Source organism: Ochotona curzoniae, unplaced genomic scaffold, assembly GCF_017591425.1.
Source record: "Ochotona curzoniae isolate NIBS_2020 unplaced genomic scaffold, NIBS_Ocur_1.0 scaffold_4683, whole genome shotgun sequence".
Classification (NCBI taxonomy): domain Eukaryota; kingdom Metazoa; phylum Chordata; class Mammalia; order Lagomorpha; family Ochotonidae; genus Ochotona; species Ochotona curzoniae.
This window is the reverse complement of record NW_024467121.1, coordinates 29,280,593-29,296,752: the sequence shown is the minus strand read 5'-3', so window position 1 is coordinate 29,296,752 and position 16,160 is coordinate 29,280,593. Positions and strand designations below refer to the sequence as shown.

Sequence of the window (16,160 nt, the reverse complement as noted above, 5' to 3'; positions counted from 1 at the left end):
AGAATTTATAAAACATTCTTGACACACATGCCTGCTTCCAGAAAATCAAAACATTCCAAATTAAGAGTGAAGTTTTCTGACACATATGATATGAGTTATTCAATTGTCAGAACTACTTTAATGTATTCCTGTATACACATGTGTGCACATCACAGAATACTATATTTAAGTCAACTGGAAGCAACCACTTGAAAAACATGAATAAACAAGAACAATAAAAAGTCACAAATAATCAGAAAATTTGATCTTGTTCTGCAAATTGCAAAAACATTTCTTCTTTTTGGGCAGTTCAAAACATGCTATATGCCAGACAATTGGTATAATATAAAATTAACAGAAATCACTTAACACTGAACACTTCTTGCTATGAAACACTGATGAGACTGTCAAACACAGTGAGCCTTTATTTACTGCGTGCCACTCCTTACGAAACTCGCATCCTCACAGCCACCTTGTATGATGGTGGCATTGTCTTTAAGCAATTGTTGATTACACAGCTTTCTCATTCAAAACAAATCCTATACGTACACTCATAAAACATACACATGCGTTGTGTTCAACCTATATATTCAGTATTAATATAGATTACGTTTTTCTTATTTTCAGATAAACAGAAACTTCATTTTTCTTCCCACACTCTCGCAGATCACCTGACTCTCCACTGTAGAGTCCCTACAAGCTATTTTATACTTAGTAGGTGCCTAATCAAATATGACTTCAGGGAAGCGATGGCTCCTGTGTAATTACATACATGAACAAGAGGGAAAAAAGGAAGATAAAAGATTTTTCCCATGAGCTAGGCAAAGAACTGACGGACAGCATAAATGACACCTGTACTGGATAATAACAAAATTTTTGCTTTAAGATATTCAGTAAATAAGAACATCTACAGAAGAACAATATGTATTAAAAAGCAAACAGTTAAGAAACGGCAGTATTTTTTTAAATCTATTTTTACTTAAAACAAGTGCACCCTGCACTTCAAGCCACCAAGGCATAGGAAATCCTGTTGCATTGATAACACTGTTTACCAAACTTTCCTCACACCCATGGCATCATGAGTGATGCTCATTAAGACTTCCAGGCACAGAAGTAACTCTAAATGATTTTTTGTATCATCGAAAAGCTAAAATTAGCTACAATTTTAACCTAGTTTTAAGTAAACATTTTAAGAATTCTGTTACCTATCAATACATGTATGAAAATTTTCTACTAATGAAAAGTGCTGCTCCTTCACTAGTAATGTACAATAGTAAAAGCTCTGGCCTGATTAATCACTCGAAAAAGAATGAGACATAAACATTAAAGAAAGTAAGTCATGTAGTCTATTAAAAACAGACTCTATACTACTAAACCTGGCAACTTCTGCTCAGCATCAAACTCGCACATGGCGCTCTTAAGAAAAAGCTGACCTACCTGGATTGGTGATGTTGAGCAGTTTGCAGGAGTAAGGGTCCTCCCTGTCTTCCACGGGCACTTCACAGCCATGAGCACCTATTATGAACTTCACAAGCACACTGAGAGAAGTGGTAGCGTTAACGTCAGTTACTGATCTTCCCTTTGCACATGCGTGTGTCCTCATCTCAGAGCTTTCCCTGGAGACACAGTACTTAGGGAGCTTAATTCTCTATCTTTATTCCAGTCTAGCAAAAAGGGAGAATCAGAAACCAAAATTGCTGACTACCAAGTGACTTAGGAATGAGAGCTCTACTGCAACACTACATGAAAGGAACATGAATATGATCAGCCTAGCTACAGCTATGCTCAGATCATTTGAAACCAAAATTCTCAAAACCGCACCCATGTCTGTCATTTTCCCCTGTGCTTTCCCTCCGTGTCAGATGTCGTGAAATCTTACTAGTGATTTCTATTAACCCACCATCCTTTCTTACTGCCTTATACTGAGGTCCCATAAAGAAATTAATTAAAATGCCAGCCTGTAGTTTCTCGCTTCCCACCCATTTTAAAAAAACAGGAGTTTTTAGCTTCAATAACCACTATTCTAGAGACATCTGCTGATGTTGCTGGAGTGGTTGCTGTTCTACACTGCTCCCTCTGACCCTCTAGGATGTGACACTGCTGATCTCCCCAAAACGTTCCCCTCCGTCTTCCGTGGCCCTGCTCGTCGGCTTCACTGCTTCTGCCTTAAATTGAGAAAACAGGATTGAAAATGGCTGTTAGTCACGGCTGGGTCCCTCTGTGTCTTCCCGATCTACTCATTCCTTCCACGCCCTTTTCCGGACAATGTATTTAATCCTAGGACCTCAAACAGACCGTGAATGATTACTACATTAGAAGCTCTGGTGACCCGTCTCATAAATTAAGCATCGTCTAGGGCAAAGCTGTACTACTTCTTCCATTGCTGTCCTAAGCTGATCAGAGGCAAGACGTCCTGGCAATTTACAAGCATCAAGTGACTAAAGGAATTTACAGGAAAAAATATGCTTTGACTATTCTGAGTATGTACAACAATAAACTTGATGGTAAACATGCATGTACACATAGAAGCACACTTCTTTCTTTCCACAGTTGTCAGTAAACATTTACTAGTATCCTGCTGCCTGCAGGACCTCAAACAACCCGACAACCCAGACGTCTCCCTGTGAAACCCGCTCTCCTCATCTAGTCCTGGCTTGACTGGGCTTTGACTCTTCAGTCAACCTAGCCCCTCCTCTTCTATGCTCAATGACCTTACTGTCTGATGAGGCCACCACGTTCATTCAGTCCCTCTGGTCCGAAAAGGCCTTTCCTTCTGCTTAACCTTCCACAGAATTTTCTGCACGCTCTGGTTACTGTTCATCTCTCACAGGCCCTCCTTCCTCTCTTTCAGGGGTGGGGAATCTTCTTTCTGCCAAAGGCCATTTGGATATTAGAAACATTACTTGTAGGCCATACAAAACTAGCACTTAAAAATTAGTCTGCTGTAGAGGTATTAAACTGAGTTCCACCTACAGGTGCCTTGGCAGAGGCAGACCAAATTATTTCACAGGCAATATGTGGGGTGTGAGCCACAGTCCTGCCCTTCTGTAATCTGCTTTTCTCTGTCCCTCATTTCTTCCGCGGTGCATGCTCTGTCACTTCTCAACATAATGGTACTCCCTGGACCCCAGGTACATACAACTGCTGGCAGTTTGACACACGATACCTCTTTAGAACACAACATATGTAACACCTTATTACATACACTATCACATCCATTTCCTATTGACCTCAAGTCCCCTCAAACACCTGGGTTATAACACATCTATCTACCTTTGTATTCCATGGCACTACCTATGTAATCTGCCTGCTGCAGACACACAGTGAATATGTTAAATTGACAAAATTATGGTTTTATGACAAAGACTTAGGCTTAATTAAGTTAATCAAAATACATGTTGATTTTTGCTCCTCTGGAGAAACATTAGTTCTGAGAGTGTGCCATAACCACAGAAACACACTTTCTTCTAATAATGGACAAATAAGGTTATATGGTTTTTATGAACCAGCATTTGAAATAAAGGTATTGACAGAATTGGACAAATATGCTAAGTTATTAAATATATGCTACACCAGAATTGTCTTTTAGCTTTTTTTTTTTAATATTTATTTTCACTGGAAAGTCAGATATACAGAGAGGAGGAGAGACAGAGAGGAAAATCCTCCATCTGATGATTTACTCCCCAAGTGACCGCAACGGCTGGTGCTGTGCAGATCAGAAGCCAGGAGCCAGGAAACTTCTCCAGGTCTCCCACACGGGTGCAGGGTCCCAAGGACCTGGGCCATCCTTGACTGCCTTTTTAAGCTACAAGCAAGGAGCTGGATGGGAAGCAGAGCTGCCAGGACCAGAACCGGCACCCATATGGGATCCCAGCAAGTGCAAGGTGAGGACCTTAATCACTATGCTATCGTGCCGGGCCCCCTTTTAGCTGTCTTAATTCCTCTGACCACATTCTGAAAATTACTCTGCTCCACCAAGTCATTTTTGGCTTTATCTGTTTTCATATAGATATTCACCATTTTCATAAAAGAAAACGCTGTACTTACTAAATTTCAATTAAACCAACACTGCTATGATGGCAATGAATTACTGCTGCATGTCTCAATGTGAAGTTTACTCACTACTTTTAGTTTTGAGTCATCTGCCTTTCTCTGTGCCAAGGTGGGTTTTAGGTATTGGGGATCTTTTAAAAGTTCATGGAAAATGGAACTGAAAGATGTGCTTTAAATCAAATTGAAATTTGTGCAGTTTTTCCTAAGAGGACTCTTCACAGCCTTCCTACAACCAAACAATGGAAAGCCCCCAATGCTCCCCAATCCTACATTCTCATGGGCACAGACAAGTGATTCATACGTACAACTTAATGTAATAAATATGATAGCTGGCTGTGCTACAAAGAAAAAAAAAAATCAAGCCAAGGAAGAGAAGATGGACACAAAACAGGACTGGGATGCTATTTAACAGAGGGCTTATCTGTTAGCGTGACATCCAAGGTCCCAAAGGAAGCGAGCCTCAGGGACATTCAGTCTAAGAGTAGGGCGGGTGGGCAGGCAGGACGGCGGGAGCCAAGCCACTGGGAGCGGCAGGGGTAGTGTACTGAACCACAGCATGGTGGCCACTGCAGCGGACAGTGGCACAGACCTGGTCAGACCACAGGAAACCTGGCATTTCACTTGAACAAAGAAAGCAAAGTCAACAGAAAAGTATGGGAAGCAAATTGACATGACATGATTAATCTGAAAAGGACCACTCTGGGTGTTCTTCCAAACAGAATATGGGGTGGGGGGAGTGGATCAAAGGCAGAAGCAGGAAGGGCAGATAAGAAGCCCCAGTAATAATCCAGGTGAGAGACAAGGGTGGCTTAGGTCAGGAGGGTGGGAATGAAGGTGGAAAAAGGTTCAGTTCTGGAACTGAAATGCAGGCAGCACCAGGGAGACGGCCTGACATGGCACTGGGGCTTATCGTCCAGGCAGTGAGGAGAAAGGAGCTATTATCTGAGATGCAAAAGAAGCTCAGGTTTTAGAGGGGTTCTGGTAATAATGGTGAAAGTTTGCAATTGCCCATATTACGTTCTATTATCATTGTGATCTTGAACTGAAGAAATCTGTCTGAAAAGGAATGAATGCTGTTAGGAGTAAGAGAGAAATCTATAAATGCTCACTACCGGTGACAAGATAATTCACAACAGCAATTCGCTTATAGAGCTCCTCAGTTACAAAAGCACTAGTTTGATAAAATCTCCAGAGTGCTTTCTCTGCTCATCACCTATGTTCTTCCCCTAATGACAAGTCCGACTTCCCACGCCACTCTCCCCTGTGCCTCAGGATAACATCTCCAAGGCTGGGCTCCCAGGGAATGGACTCGGGCCTGCAGGTCCCCACCAACGACTGAGCCACCTGACATGGGCAGGACAGGGGCTGCGGAAGCTCTGCTCTCTTACGGGAGCCTGGAAAGAGTCTGGCATGTCACACACACACTGCAGGTCAACCTAGTAAAGACTACTACACAACAAACACAAAAACTATGTTACAAGAAAAACCTACTCAAACTGAAAAAAAAAAAATTAAGTTTCTGAGTAGTGGAAAAAAACCCAGATTTATACACATGTCTAAGCGGAAATCAAGTCTGGAACAGAATCTTGTAAGAATTGCTATTCTAAAGCAACCCGCCCCCCTGCCACCACCCCAAAAAAGAAACAAACAAAAAATCCACATTCAACTAGCCATAAATACCAAGTCTGTGAACTAGTCAGCTTACTATTCTCCAATGAGACCAATTCTGGTTTCAAATTTTTGGCTGACTTTACTTTTGGGAATCAATTCTACAATGGGGGGAGAAAAAAAAAGCAAAATTCAACGGCTACATCTCTGAGACAGAGACCACTTATCTGAGTCACAATCCTGATGCCTCAAATCGGGTTTTTCTTTCTGCAGACTAGACAGGGGAGACTCCAACAACCTACCGCTGACTTAACGCTGGATGTTGCAGCAAATGCTTCAGCCAGGTGCTTCTTATCACGTTTCGAAGTTCATGGTTATTGCGAGCTGATAACACTCCCACTACCACATCATAGTGCCTAGTTTTCCACTGTGGTGATAAGGCTGAATTATCTAGAAATAAGCAAAAAGATAAATTAGAAATAGGTGGTTTCAACGCCTGTGAGTTCAACATGTAACACTAAATAAAGTTCCTAAGAACATGCTTAGGTTTACAGAGGATGACAAAGAAAAAACTGTAGTTACGCATAAACCCAGAGCACATCTAACAATTGAGAAGGAGGAGGGATGTGTGTTCAGAATTTGGTCTGACAGTATGGGATGCCTAAGTCACAGGCAGAAGCTTTACACACTATACCATGACACCAGCCACTAAAACCTTGCCACATCCATGGCAGAAAATAATTGTGCAAAAACTCCTATGTCCCTATTGTCATAATCTTCTAAAATCATCTTAGCATAAGAATCTGCTCCTTGACTTTAAAAAAAAAAACTTTATTTGGTCCTTTGAAAACATCTTAATCTGTTTTTGTTGTGCAGACTAAATACCTAGAGCCTACTGCATTAAAAAAACATTGTGGCTAATGTAGCAAAGATTTCTAGACTTCAATAATTCATTTTTGTGGATACTTTGGATCATTTCCAACCACTGAATAAAGATGAAATAGGTTTCCCATTAGAGCCATACATAATTACGTAGCTCTCAAGCCTTAAAAATGGTGATGAAAAACAAGGACAAACTATCTTCCCATCTTCTTTCTAAGGATAAGTTTTTGGGTTTTTAAGATTTATTTATTTTTGGAAAGTTGGATATACAGAGAGGAGGAGAGAGGGAGGAAGATCTTCCATCTGATGGTTCAGTCCCCAAGTGGCTGTAATGGCCAGAGCTGAGCCAATCCAAAGCCAGGAGCCAGGAGCCAGGAGCCTCTTCCAGGTCTCCCACTCAGGTGCTGGGTCCCAAGGCTTTGGGCTGTACTTGACTGCTTTCCCAGGCCACAAGCAAGGAGCTAGATGGGAAGCATGGCTGCCGGGATTAGAACCAGCACCCATATGGGATCCCAGGCGTGCAAGGTGAGGACTTAAACCACTACGCTATCGCGCCGGGCCCTCTAAGGATGTTTTAGAGATTGAAATTCTACCTTCTGGACCTTAAGACAGTAAAAAATGAACCATTCACATGATTTGCTATTTGAATCAGCAGTGTCCACCTCGCCTTCTAACTCTGCCTTCCAAGTAAATAAATGTTCAAAAAGATAGTTTAATTCCAAGTTAAACAAAGATATTTGTTATTTTATCCTACTAAGAGTTTTGTACCAAAGTGAATTCTTCTAAAAGCAGAATCTTCAATGTCAATGTAAACTTTCATGGATGAAGCTTGCTGAGTAACACATCATACGTACTGAACACTTAATGTATGACAAGTACCACTTAATGTTCACAACCCTATGAAGGAACTATTTATCAAACAAATGGAACAGTTACAGAGAAGTCAGCTACTTGTCCTAAGCTGAAGGGCTAGAGGGCCAGTGCCTTGGCAGGTAAAGCTTTGGCACCCACATGAGATGTCTGCGCGATTCCCAGCTGTTCAACTACCAATCCAGTTCCCTGCTAATGCGCCTGGGAAAGCAGCAGAGGATGACCCCAACCACCTGGGCCCCTGCACCCACATGGAAGACCTGGAAGAAACACAAGGCTCCCGGCTTGGGACCAGCTCAGCTCTGGACATTCAGATACCTGGGGAGTGAATGAATGGGTGGATGGAAGATCTAACTCCCCCTTTCGAGTAAATAAATCTTTAAAAAAGAAATCTTTTTTCTTAAAAAAAAAAAAAAAGGCTAGTAAATGGCTCGGCTAAGATTTAATCCAAGGCAAGTTAGCTCCAATCATCACCCCTGTTCTATTCTAGAGCTATACAGCTTAATGTAACTTATTGGACTAAACTCTAATCTCTTGATTGGTAACAGCAGGCCAAGCATCAAGCTAGTAACAAGCAGATCACTGGAGACGAGGGTCAGCTCATTCACTTTTCTGAATTCACGGCCCAGAAACATCTTTTTCTCAGACATGTAACTCATGAAAGTTGCATCTATCACTGAAATTCTAAATGAGCCGGAATTGGGAGAACCTAAATGCTGACATGAAACAACAATGACCTGCTCCTCCCCAGTGTGACAGGAATACAGAGTGCATTCTAATGACCGGAAAGGGGCAAATGCAGGCCATACTAGTGGTTCCACACTCAACATGCTGAATGAGCTCAACAGAAAGCTACTGAAATCCATAGGCAGAGAGACAGATATCCAAGCTCTCCCAATCCCCCTTTACAGTTGTGAAAGGCAGTTAAAGACAGAATGAGAGGCAGAGAGATTTTCAATCCACCGACTTACTTCCCAAATGGCCCTGATGGCCAGGCTGAAGCCAGGAGCCTGACAGTCAGGTCTCCCACATGAGCGGCTAGGGCCCAAGCACTCGGGTCTTCTCCCACTGCCCTTCCAGAGAGCTAGACCAGAAGTGGAGCAGCCAGGACTTGGAGACTTGCTCCGAGGGGCTGCCACAGCCCCGTCACAGCTGGCAGCTTAGCCTGAGGTGACATGCCTCTGGATATTCTTTGCTTATATCTGTTTCAAAACACCTGCTGGGCAGCAGCTTGTGGCGCCCGAGCACCAGGGAGCCAACTTGGGTTCTTACACCTCCACTTCAGATCCAGCTTCCTAACAATGCTTAGGCAGGTAGGGGATGATAATGGTCCACGAACTTGAGCCTCTGCCATCCTCATGGAAAACTCCAATGGAGTTCCTTTGGTTTGGCTGGGCCCTGGCTATTAGACACCTGGAAGACAGACCCATAGATGAAAGAACTGCTACTCCGCCTTTCAAATACATTAAAAGTGAAGGGTGGGAGGGCGGCACAGTGGCCTAGCAGCTAAAGTCTTCCCGCTCAACATGCCGGGATCCCATATGGGTGCCGGTTCTAATCCTGGCAGCTCCACTTTCTATCCAGCTCCCTGCCTGTGGCCTGGAAGGCAGTTAAGGTTGGCCAAAGGTCTTGGGACCCTGCGCCCATGTGGGAGACCTGGAGGAAGTTTCTGGCTCCCGGCTTTGGATCGGCACAGCACCAGTCGTTGGTCACTTCGGGAGTGAATCATCGGATGGAGGATCCTCCTCTCTGTCCTTCTTCCTGACTTTGCAATGAAAATAAATAAATCTTAAAAAAAAAAAAGAATAAAATTCCATTTCCCCTAAGTGCCTGGTGTACCTCTCATCAGGAACGAAGGTGAAGGGCCCAGGAGACAGCTCTGTCCTGCATGAGTGCCTGCATGCAACTCCCAGCTCTGGCTCCACAGGCCACACTGGCCAGCGCAGACCCTGGGAGGCATCAGTGAAGGCTCTGGGTTCCTGCCACCCACCAGGGAGCCCTGGCGTGTGCTCCTGGCTTCCTGCTGGCATAGCGCCACCTGCTGCAGGCACTTGGCAAAATGAAGCAGCTGATGGGAAACTCCCCCTACCTACTGAACCAGTATTTAAAAAGAAAATAAAGTTGCTGTACAAAAGCAAATTTTCAAAATAACAGAACCACTCTTGATGACAATTATTTCTTTTTATGGGAAACAAATCATTTAGAAAGACTGAATGGAACACAATTTAATTTTTCTTCATGATTCAAAATCTCAATGACAAGTTCCTCCAGTCGATCCCTTGTGTGTCATTAATTTTAGCTGCTGTTCCCGTTCGCCTGTTACCATCCATCTGGACTAGCACAAGAGCGGACCCTAGCCGACTTCTCCGTATCACTGCCAACCAAGATTTTTCTAAAAATAAGTGAGTAAATAAACACAAAGAGAATCATGTGGCATGTGAAAATCCCTTGGATTGTGGAGGTGAACTACTTTTTGATCTTTCTCCATCTCGGCCACTGTCAGTCCTCCCTGCTGCTAATCCCTGTCTAAGCTGCTTCTGCGTTTCTTGCAGAGAAGTACATGGCCTTTTGGAGAACTACTGCTTTCAGATGCCCTCGGGTCAGGCTTCAGAAAAAACTCCTTCGACGACATACCAACAACGCAAACTGGTCCAACAGACTCCGGGGTGCTACATGCACAGTGTAAAATGGATGTCGTACGTGTGTTGAATACATAGTTGAGTAAGGACTCAGCTCCAGCTCCTAGACCCCCCTCCCCTTATTAATTCGGGACTATACTCTCATTACTTTTTGCTTTATGTTGCAAGCACAGGGTACCTAGTTTGACACTGATGCCTTGAAACAGAAAAAGCGGGAGGGGGGCGCTAAAAACAGGACAAACTAGGAAGCTGACTACAACTATTACAAAATGTTCAACTTCACTAGGAATCAAACCTACGGCCAGCAGTTAGATTCCAGTTTTCTTCTACATTCCATTCAGACTGACAAACGTCTCTTAAATCATAACCAAATGATGGGTATGTCAAGGTAACGTTGATAACAATTTCAAAAATGGCTTCACTGCTGCCAAGGAATGTCACCTGGTGCAATCTTCTGCAGAGTAATTAGTCCCTGTGCACCAAGGACCTTAGCATGGTCTTTTCCAGCAAATCAATAGCTGAGAACTTATCCTAAAGAAATAAGCAGAGGTCACCTTAAAGATCTCTACTCTTCAGTGTTCCTTATTAACAGTAAAAGGCTGTAAGCTGTATCAAAGCACAAGAAATGAGACCTGTTCTATAACTTATGGCACAAGTACATGATAGAACACTATGCGGTCATTAAAATGATGCTAGAAGCACATCATTAGGTAGTGTTCAACATCAAATGAAGTCAGAAAAGCAAGCTGCCAGAACGGTCCATGGAACTGTCTGCTTCCATTCCTGCAATGTCCAGAGGCAGTTCACTGGCTGCTGCTGCAGAGCAGGCTGATGGTGGCTACCCTGGGCAGCAGCAATGGGGAGCATGGAGACCACTTCAGGGCACCGGCAATCTCCTTGCTTTAAAATCTGGGTGCTCATCAGTGAGGTCTGGCAAGAGACACCAGACTGTACGACTACATGCGTGAAGAACGTACATGGCACAGCAACACACGTTAAAACATTCATTTTCTCAGAACACTACATTGGTGTGCTTTAGATGCAATGTTTTACTTTTTAAAAATTTTCAAACATTTCTACCAATAACTTGTGTTATTGTTTCAGAAAAAAAAAATAAATGACATGGTCATCATGGCTTGTTAAGTGCTTAATAGGTGAAAAACTCATTCACTCTCTTGATTCACTCATTTAAGTTCCTGGCCATTTTGTATGATCACCATTCTAGAAGGCCCCAACACAGCAGCAAACAGTCTTCAAACCGGCACGAGCAAATCACAACCTCAAGCCATCACCCCAGGGACACAGCCATCCCGTTTCTTGAAGACATATGTAATAGATCCTCAGCGTCTGGCAACCTGCTGGGCGCTGATGAGAGTGGACATCCAAAAGTACATTAAAGTCTAAGCAAGGCTGACTTCAACGCTAATGCTTCAGAAACATGCCCAGGGAGTTTTAAAAATCAGGCCGAGACTCCACTTCCATGTGTATGCTGTGTGATGTCACCAACCCCAAACAGGCCAACATCTTAAACATGAGATATGCAAACCCACCACACATCTAAGGGCCTGGCATGATCGCTCAATTGGCTAACCCTCCACTTGCATGCCTTGGGATCCCATATGGACAATGATTTATGTCCTGGCTGCTCCGGTTGCCATCCAACTCCCTGCTGATGCCTGGGAAAGCAGTAGAGGATGACCCAAAGCCTTGTGGCCCTGCATCTGTGTGGGAGACCCGGAAGTGACTCCTGTCTCCTGGTTTTAGATCGACTTAGCTCCAGCCATTGCAGCCACTGGAGGAGAAGACCTGTCTTTATTGTCTCTCCAAAAACAATGTACAGGTCGATGCACCCTGGTTAGTGCACTCTCCCGATCTTGAAGTTAGCTCCCAGATCACAGCAAGCACAGGCAGCCACCGAGCCGTTCCTGCCTAGGCTTCCTGCAGTGTTTACTACAGACTCTGTTCAGGGTGTTTTATTAATTCAATCTTCACAATGGCCCTATGAGATCATCATTTGATAAATAAGGAAACCAAAGCACAGAGACATAATTAGCATCTAAGGATAATTTGGGAAGACTCAGCCTTAGGCAAAATCGCAAAACAAGCTCAATTTGTCTTGACCTCCTACTTGCCCTACATCTATTTCCATCCAAAGTCAGTGAGCCCCTTGAGAGCCAGGCCTATCCACTCAGCACCACACCTGACACTTAGATATTTTTTGAGTGCAAATGCTCTTTTCCTTTCTTTTGATTTCCTTCTTCTCAGTATCTACAAAGAAAATTCTCCTTTGTCACATTTTTTAAAATTTTCTTTCATAGCAGGGCCAGCATGATGGCTCAACTCATCTCCCACCTGCAGGCACCAGCATACCATACGAGCGCCAGTTCATGTCCTGGCTGATCCACTTCCCATCCAGCTCCCTGCATGTGGCCGGGAAAGCAGTCGATGATGCCTCAAAGCCTTGGGACTCTGTACCCACGTGGGAGACCACCCAGAGGGCTCCTGGCTTTGGATCTGCTCAACTCCAGCAACTGCCGCCACTTGGGAAGTGAACCAGCAGATGGAAGTTCTTTTTGTCTCTCCTCTCTGTAAATCTGCCTTTTCAATCAAAATAAGTAAATCTTAAAAATAATGAAGAATTGAAAGGTGGGGCTGGCACAGTGGTGTAGCAAGCCAATCCTCCATCTGCGGCTCTGGTACCTGTAGGAGCACCTGTTCAAGTTCTGGCTGCTTCATTTCTGATCAAGCTCACTGCTAACGGCCTGGGAAAGTAGCAGAAGATAGTTCAAGGTCTTAGGTCCTTGCACTCACATGGGAGACTCAGAAGAAACTTCTGGCTCTCAACTTTAGGTTGGCCAAGCTCTAGCCATTGTGGCAATTTGGGGAGTGAACCCGTGGATGGAAGATCTTTCAGTCTTTTCCTCTCTGTGTATTTCTGACTTTCAAGTAAAATTAAATCTCTACAAAAGAAAGAAGAACTGAAAGGCAGGCAGGCAGGCAGGCAGGCAGAGATTTCCCAACTGCAGCTTCACTCCCCAGGTGCCTGTAACAGCAAGGATCGGGCAAGACCAAAGCCAGGACCCTGGAATTCAACCCAGGTCCCCCCATGGGTAGCAGGAACCCAGCCATTTGCGCCATTTATCACCTGCTGCTTCTCAGAGCACCTGTTAGCAGAAAGCCGCCTCCGGAGTAGGGACTCTGAAGCTAAGCACTCCAACTTGGAATACAGCGTCCCAAACATCACACCGTCTTTACGCACTCTGCCTGTCCTGTCATGCTAGTTTTAGAAACTAGCCATTCTTGCTAAGGCACTGCCCCCAAGTTGTGCGGTGCAATGAAATGCTGTACCTATTCTCCCTGGCCCTTGGCACCCACAGGTGTGAGGGATGCCACTCACGCTTCCTTTACCGGCTTCAGATGTTCAGTGCAGCCGCACCTGCGCCTGATCCTGGTCCTACCAGAACACGTTCTCTTTTGGTCCCTGCGAGTCCTTCCCCAACCTCACAGCCGCCCCTCATCCTCTATCCTCGCACACTCCTTCCCTCTCCTCCAGCACACTCATCACCACCCCTGGTGACAGCTGTGATTATTTCCTTATTCCCCTGTAGACTGTAAGCCACAGGAGGGCAGGTGCTTCGGCTTGATTACGGCAGTAACTCCTACAACAGGAGCTAGCAAAGCAGGTACCCCACTATCTGTTAAATCAGCTGCCAGACAGAAGGCCTTTTTCAATACTCAGGAAAGGTAAATTTCCTTCCAGAATTACTGCTATGGCTTAGTGAGACTGAAAACAAAGGCAGATGAGAGAGAAAACAAACAAACAAAAAATCCTTATATGACAATTTAAGGGAAGAACACTTCGCAAAATCTTGGGTTTTCTCTTCCTAGTCAGGCTTAAAGTGTATTAAGATGTAAAAACATCCAAATGTTTTCATTTAAATATAATAGCTTCATAGAAAAAAGAAAACTTAGCAATCAAGATGCTGCTACTAGTTTTAACTCAGAAAGGACAAAAGGAGGGGGAAAAAAGGAAAGCTCATCAGGTTCAGTTCAAAATAAAATATCCTGATTATCTGACCAGAAAAAAATACAATATGCATTCAAGTCGAAGTTAACTTATATGGCTAGCACTGCACTTCTCACTTCTTTATTAATCAGCATCTAAGACGATCTATGTCTTTCCTTCATGTAGGTAGTCTAGCTGGAGGGCGGATAAAGGCACCCTCCAAGCACTAAGGGAATAGGAAAAATTTGCCTCAAACGAAGAGGCTATCAGGGGGTCTTCTTAGATGTAAGCTGGGATGTAGGGTTTTTGCCTTTGTATTGAACTCCAAGACGTGATATAAGTCATAAGTATCTTAGGGCTGTTCAAGCACATTCCACTAGGGTTTGTGCAATAAGCAAGCAGGCTATAGCGCCAGCTCCAAATGCATTGCCTAGCACTTCACGCCCTCTTAGCTCCACTTACAAAACTTAAACCAAACACACGTGTTAACAGATCGAACCACCTTACTTGGATGAGATAAATAGTAATTAATTCTATTGGCCCCAGGCGAACAGGCTTTCAGAGAGCTAGTGGTTTGTCTAATGAAGAAAAAAAAGATCGTTATCACAATAACCCCAATATAATCTCATTTAACAACGAGACTGTTCCAAGGAATGCCAAGTACTCTACTTGTAAGCTAAGACACAGAGCCATCTGCTGAACCGCAAATAATCAACGCTGACTTTTAAAAATCTTAACATAAGTAAACAACTGCTGTGGGAATGTGCCTAAAACCCAAAATGACTATTATTTCATCTCCAAAACAGCTTTCAAGGTTTTTCTGCCTATCCTAGGGCAAGCTCTCACAAACAAAACAAAAAAAACCCCTACTGCTGAGGGTGATGAAACCCACTAGTAAAATAATGCCCTGGGCACCCGCCGTGGGCAAAGCATTCTATTAAGTTCCCAACCTTTCGGAACAAAGATTTCACTGCCACAGAGATCGCGTTAATACAGCAAACGGGCACGCCTGTTAAAGAGAACCTGCTTATGGCCATGTGTATGTCATAACTGCAACTAAACTCAAAGGAAGATTTCCACTCACAGCAGTGCCTTATTTCAGATTTGTTTAACCGACTTCGAGCTTCTTCTAAGAATGCAAAACAGAACATTCTTAACAGCAAAATTATTCCTTAAAAGTAAAACCCAGCCACCTTTTCACACACGCACAGGCAAGATCCACGGCGCTATCAGACTCAGCGTCTTGACCTCGCAAAGACCCACAACTCGGGAGACGCAAACACAACTTGCTAGCCCGAGCTCGCAGAAAGCAGCGGCTGCAGGGCACCGGGGAGGGGGGCTCGGGTCCGGCCGAGCAGGACTGGGGCGCCGCACGCGAGGCCTGGGGGACAGCCGAAGGACTCGCGCTGCGGGCACCGGCCCCGGGGGGCCAGGAAGGGGAGCAGGGAGGTGAGGGGCGGCGGCAAGGACCCGCAAAAACAAATATCCCACAAGTTCTGTCCCACGTTCAGATTCCGAGGGAGAAAAGCAAGGTCTGTCTCGTGGTGTTCGGTCGCTGTCCGCGCTCCCCCCCTCCCGACCCGCAGCCATTCCCGGAGGAGCTCCGTCCGCGGCACCCCACCCGCAGCCGGGCCTCCCGCCCCTCGCGCCGCCCCAGGACCTCACCTGCGGGGCCGGCCCCGGAGGCGCGGGCGGGCGGCGGGGAGCGCAGCCGCAGCCAGAGGTGCAGCGCGGCCCCGAGCACACACGGGCACAGCAGCACCAGCCAGTTTCGCATTGGCCGCCCCCGCCGGCTCCACCACGCGCCCCCGCCGCGCGCGGGGCTCTCGGGCGTCCCGGCGGACAGGGAAGGGAACCTGGAAGTGCCGAGGCCGACGGCCGAGCGACCCGTCCGGGGGCGCGTGAGGGGATCCTGGCGCTTCCCGGCCCCGCGTCTCGGCTCCCCCTAGACCGCCGGCAGCGGCGGCTCAGCCGGCCGAGGCCCCACCCACTCCGCTCGGCCTTCCCACCGACTCCGCCCACCTTTTTCTCTCACTCGCCCCTCCCTCTTCTCCTGCCGTCCCCACCCGCGCCCGCCGGCCTGCTGGGAGCTGAAGTCGTGTTCGGATCCCTGGCAGGGGGCG

General features: G+C 45.4%; 1 protein-coding gene across 1 annotated transcript in view; it reads right to left on the bottom strand.

The window, feature by feature from the left end:
* Positions 1-15,954, bottom strand: part of B3GALNT2 (beta-1,3-N-acetylgalactosaminyltransferase 2) — a 41,347-nt gene extending 25,393 nt beyond the window's left edge. The window contains exons 1-3 of the mRNA XM_040968236.1: positions 15,703-15,954; positions 5,943-6,090; positions 1,417-1,517 (exon numbers count right to left, since the gene is read on the bottom strand). Coding sequence (XP_040824170.1) covers positions 1,417-1,517; positions 5,943-6,090; positions 15,703-15,814 — 361 coding nt within the window. The 5' untranslated portion in view covers positions 15,815-15,954. The remainder of the gene's footprint in view (positions 1-1,416; positions 1,518-5,942; positions 6,091-15,702) is intronic.
* Between the last annotated feature and the right edge of the window lie 206 nt (positions 15,955-16,160).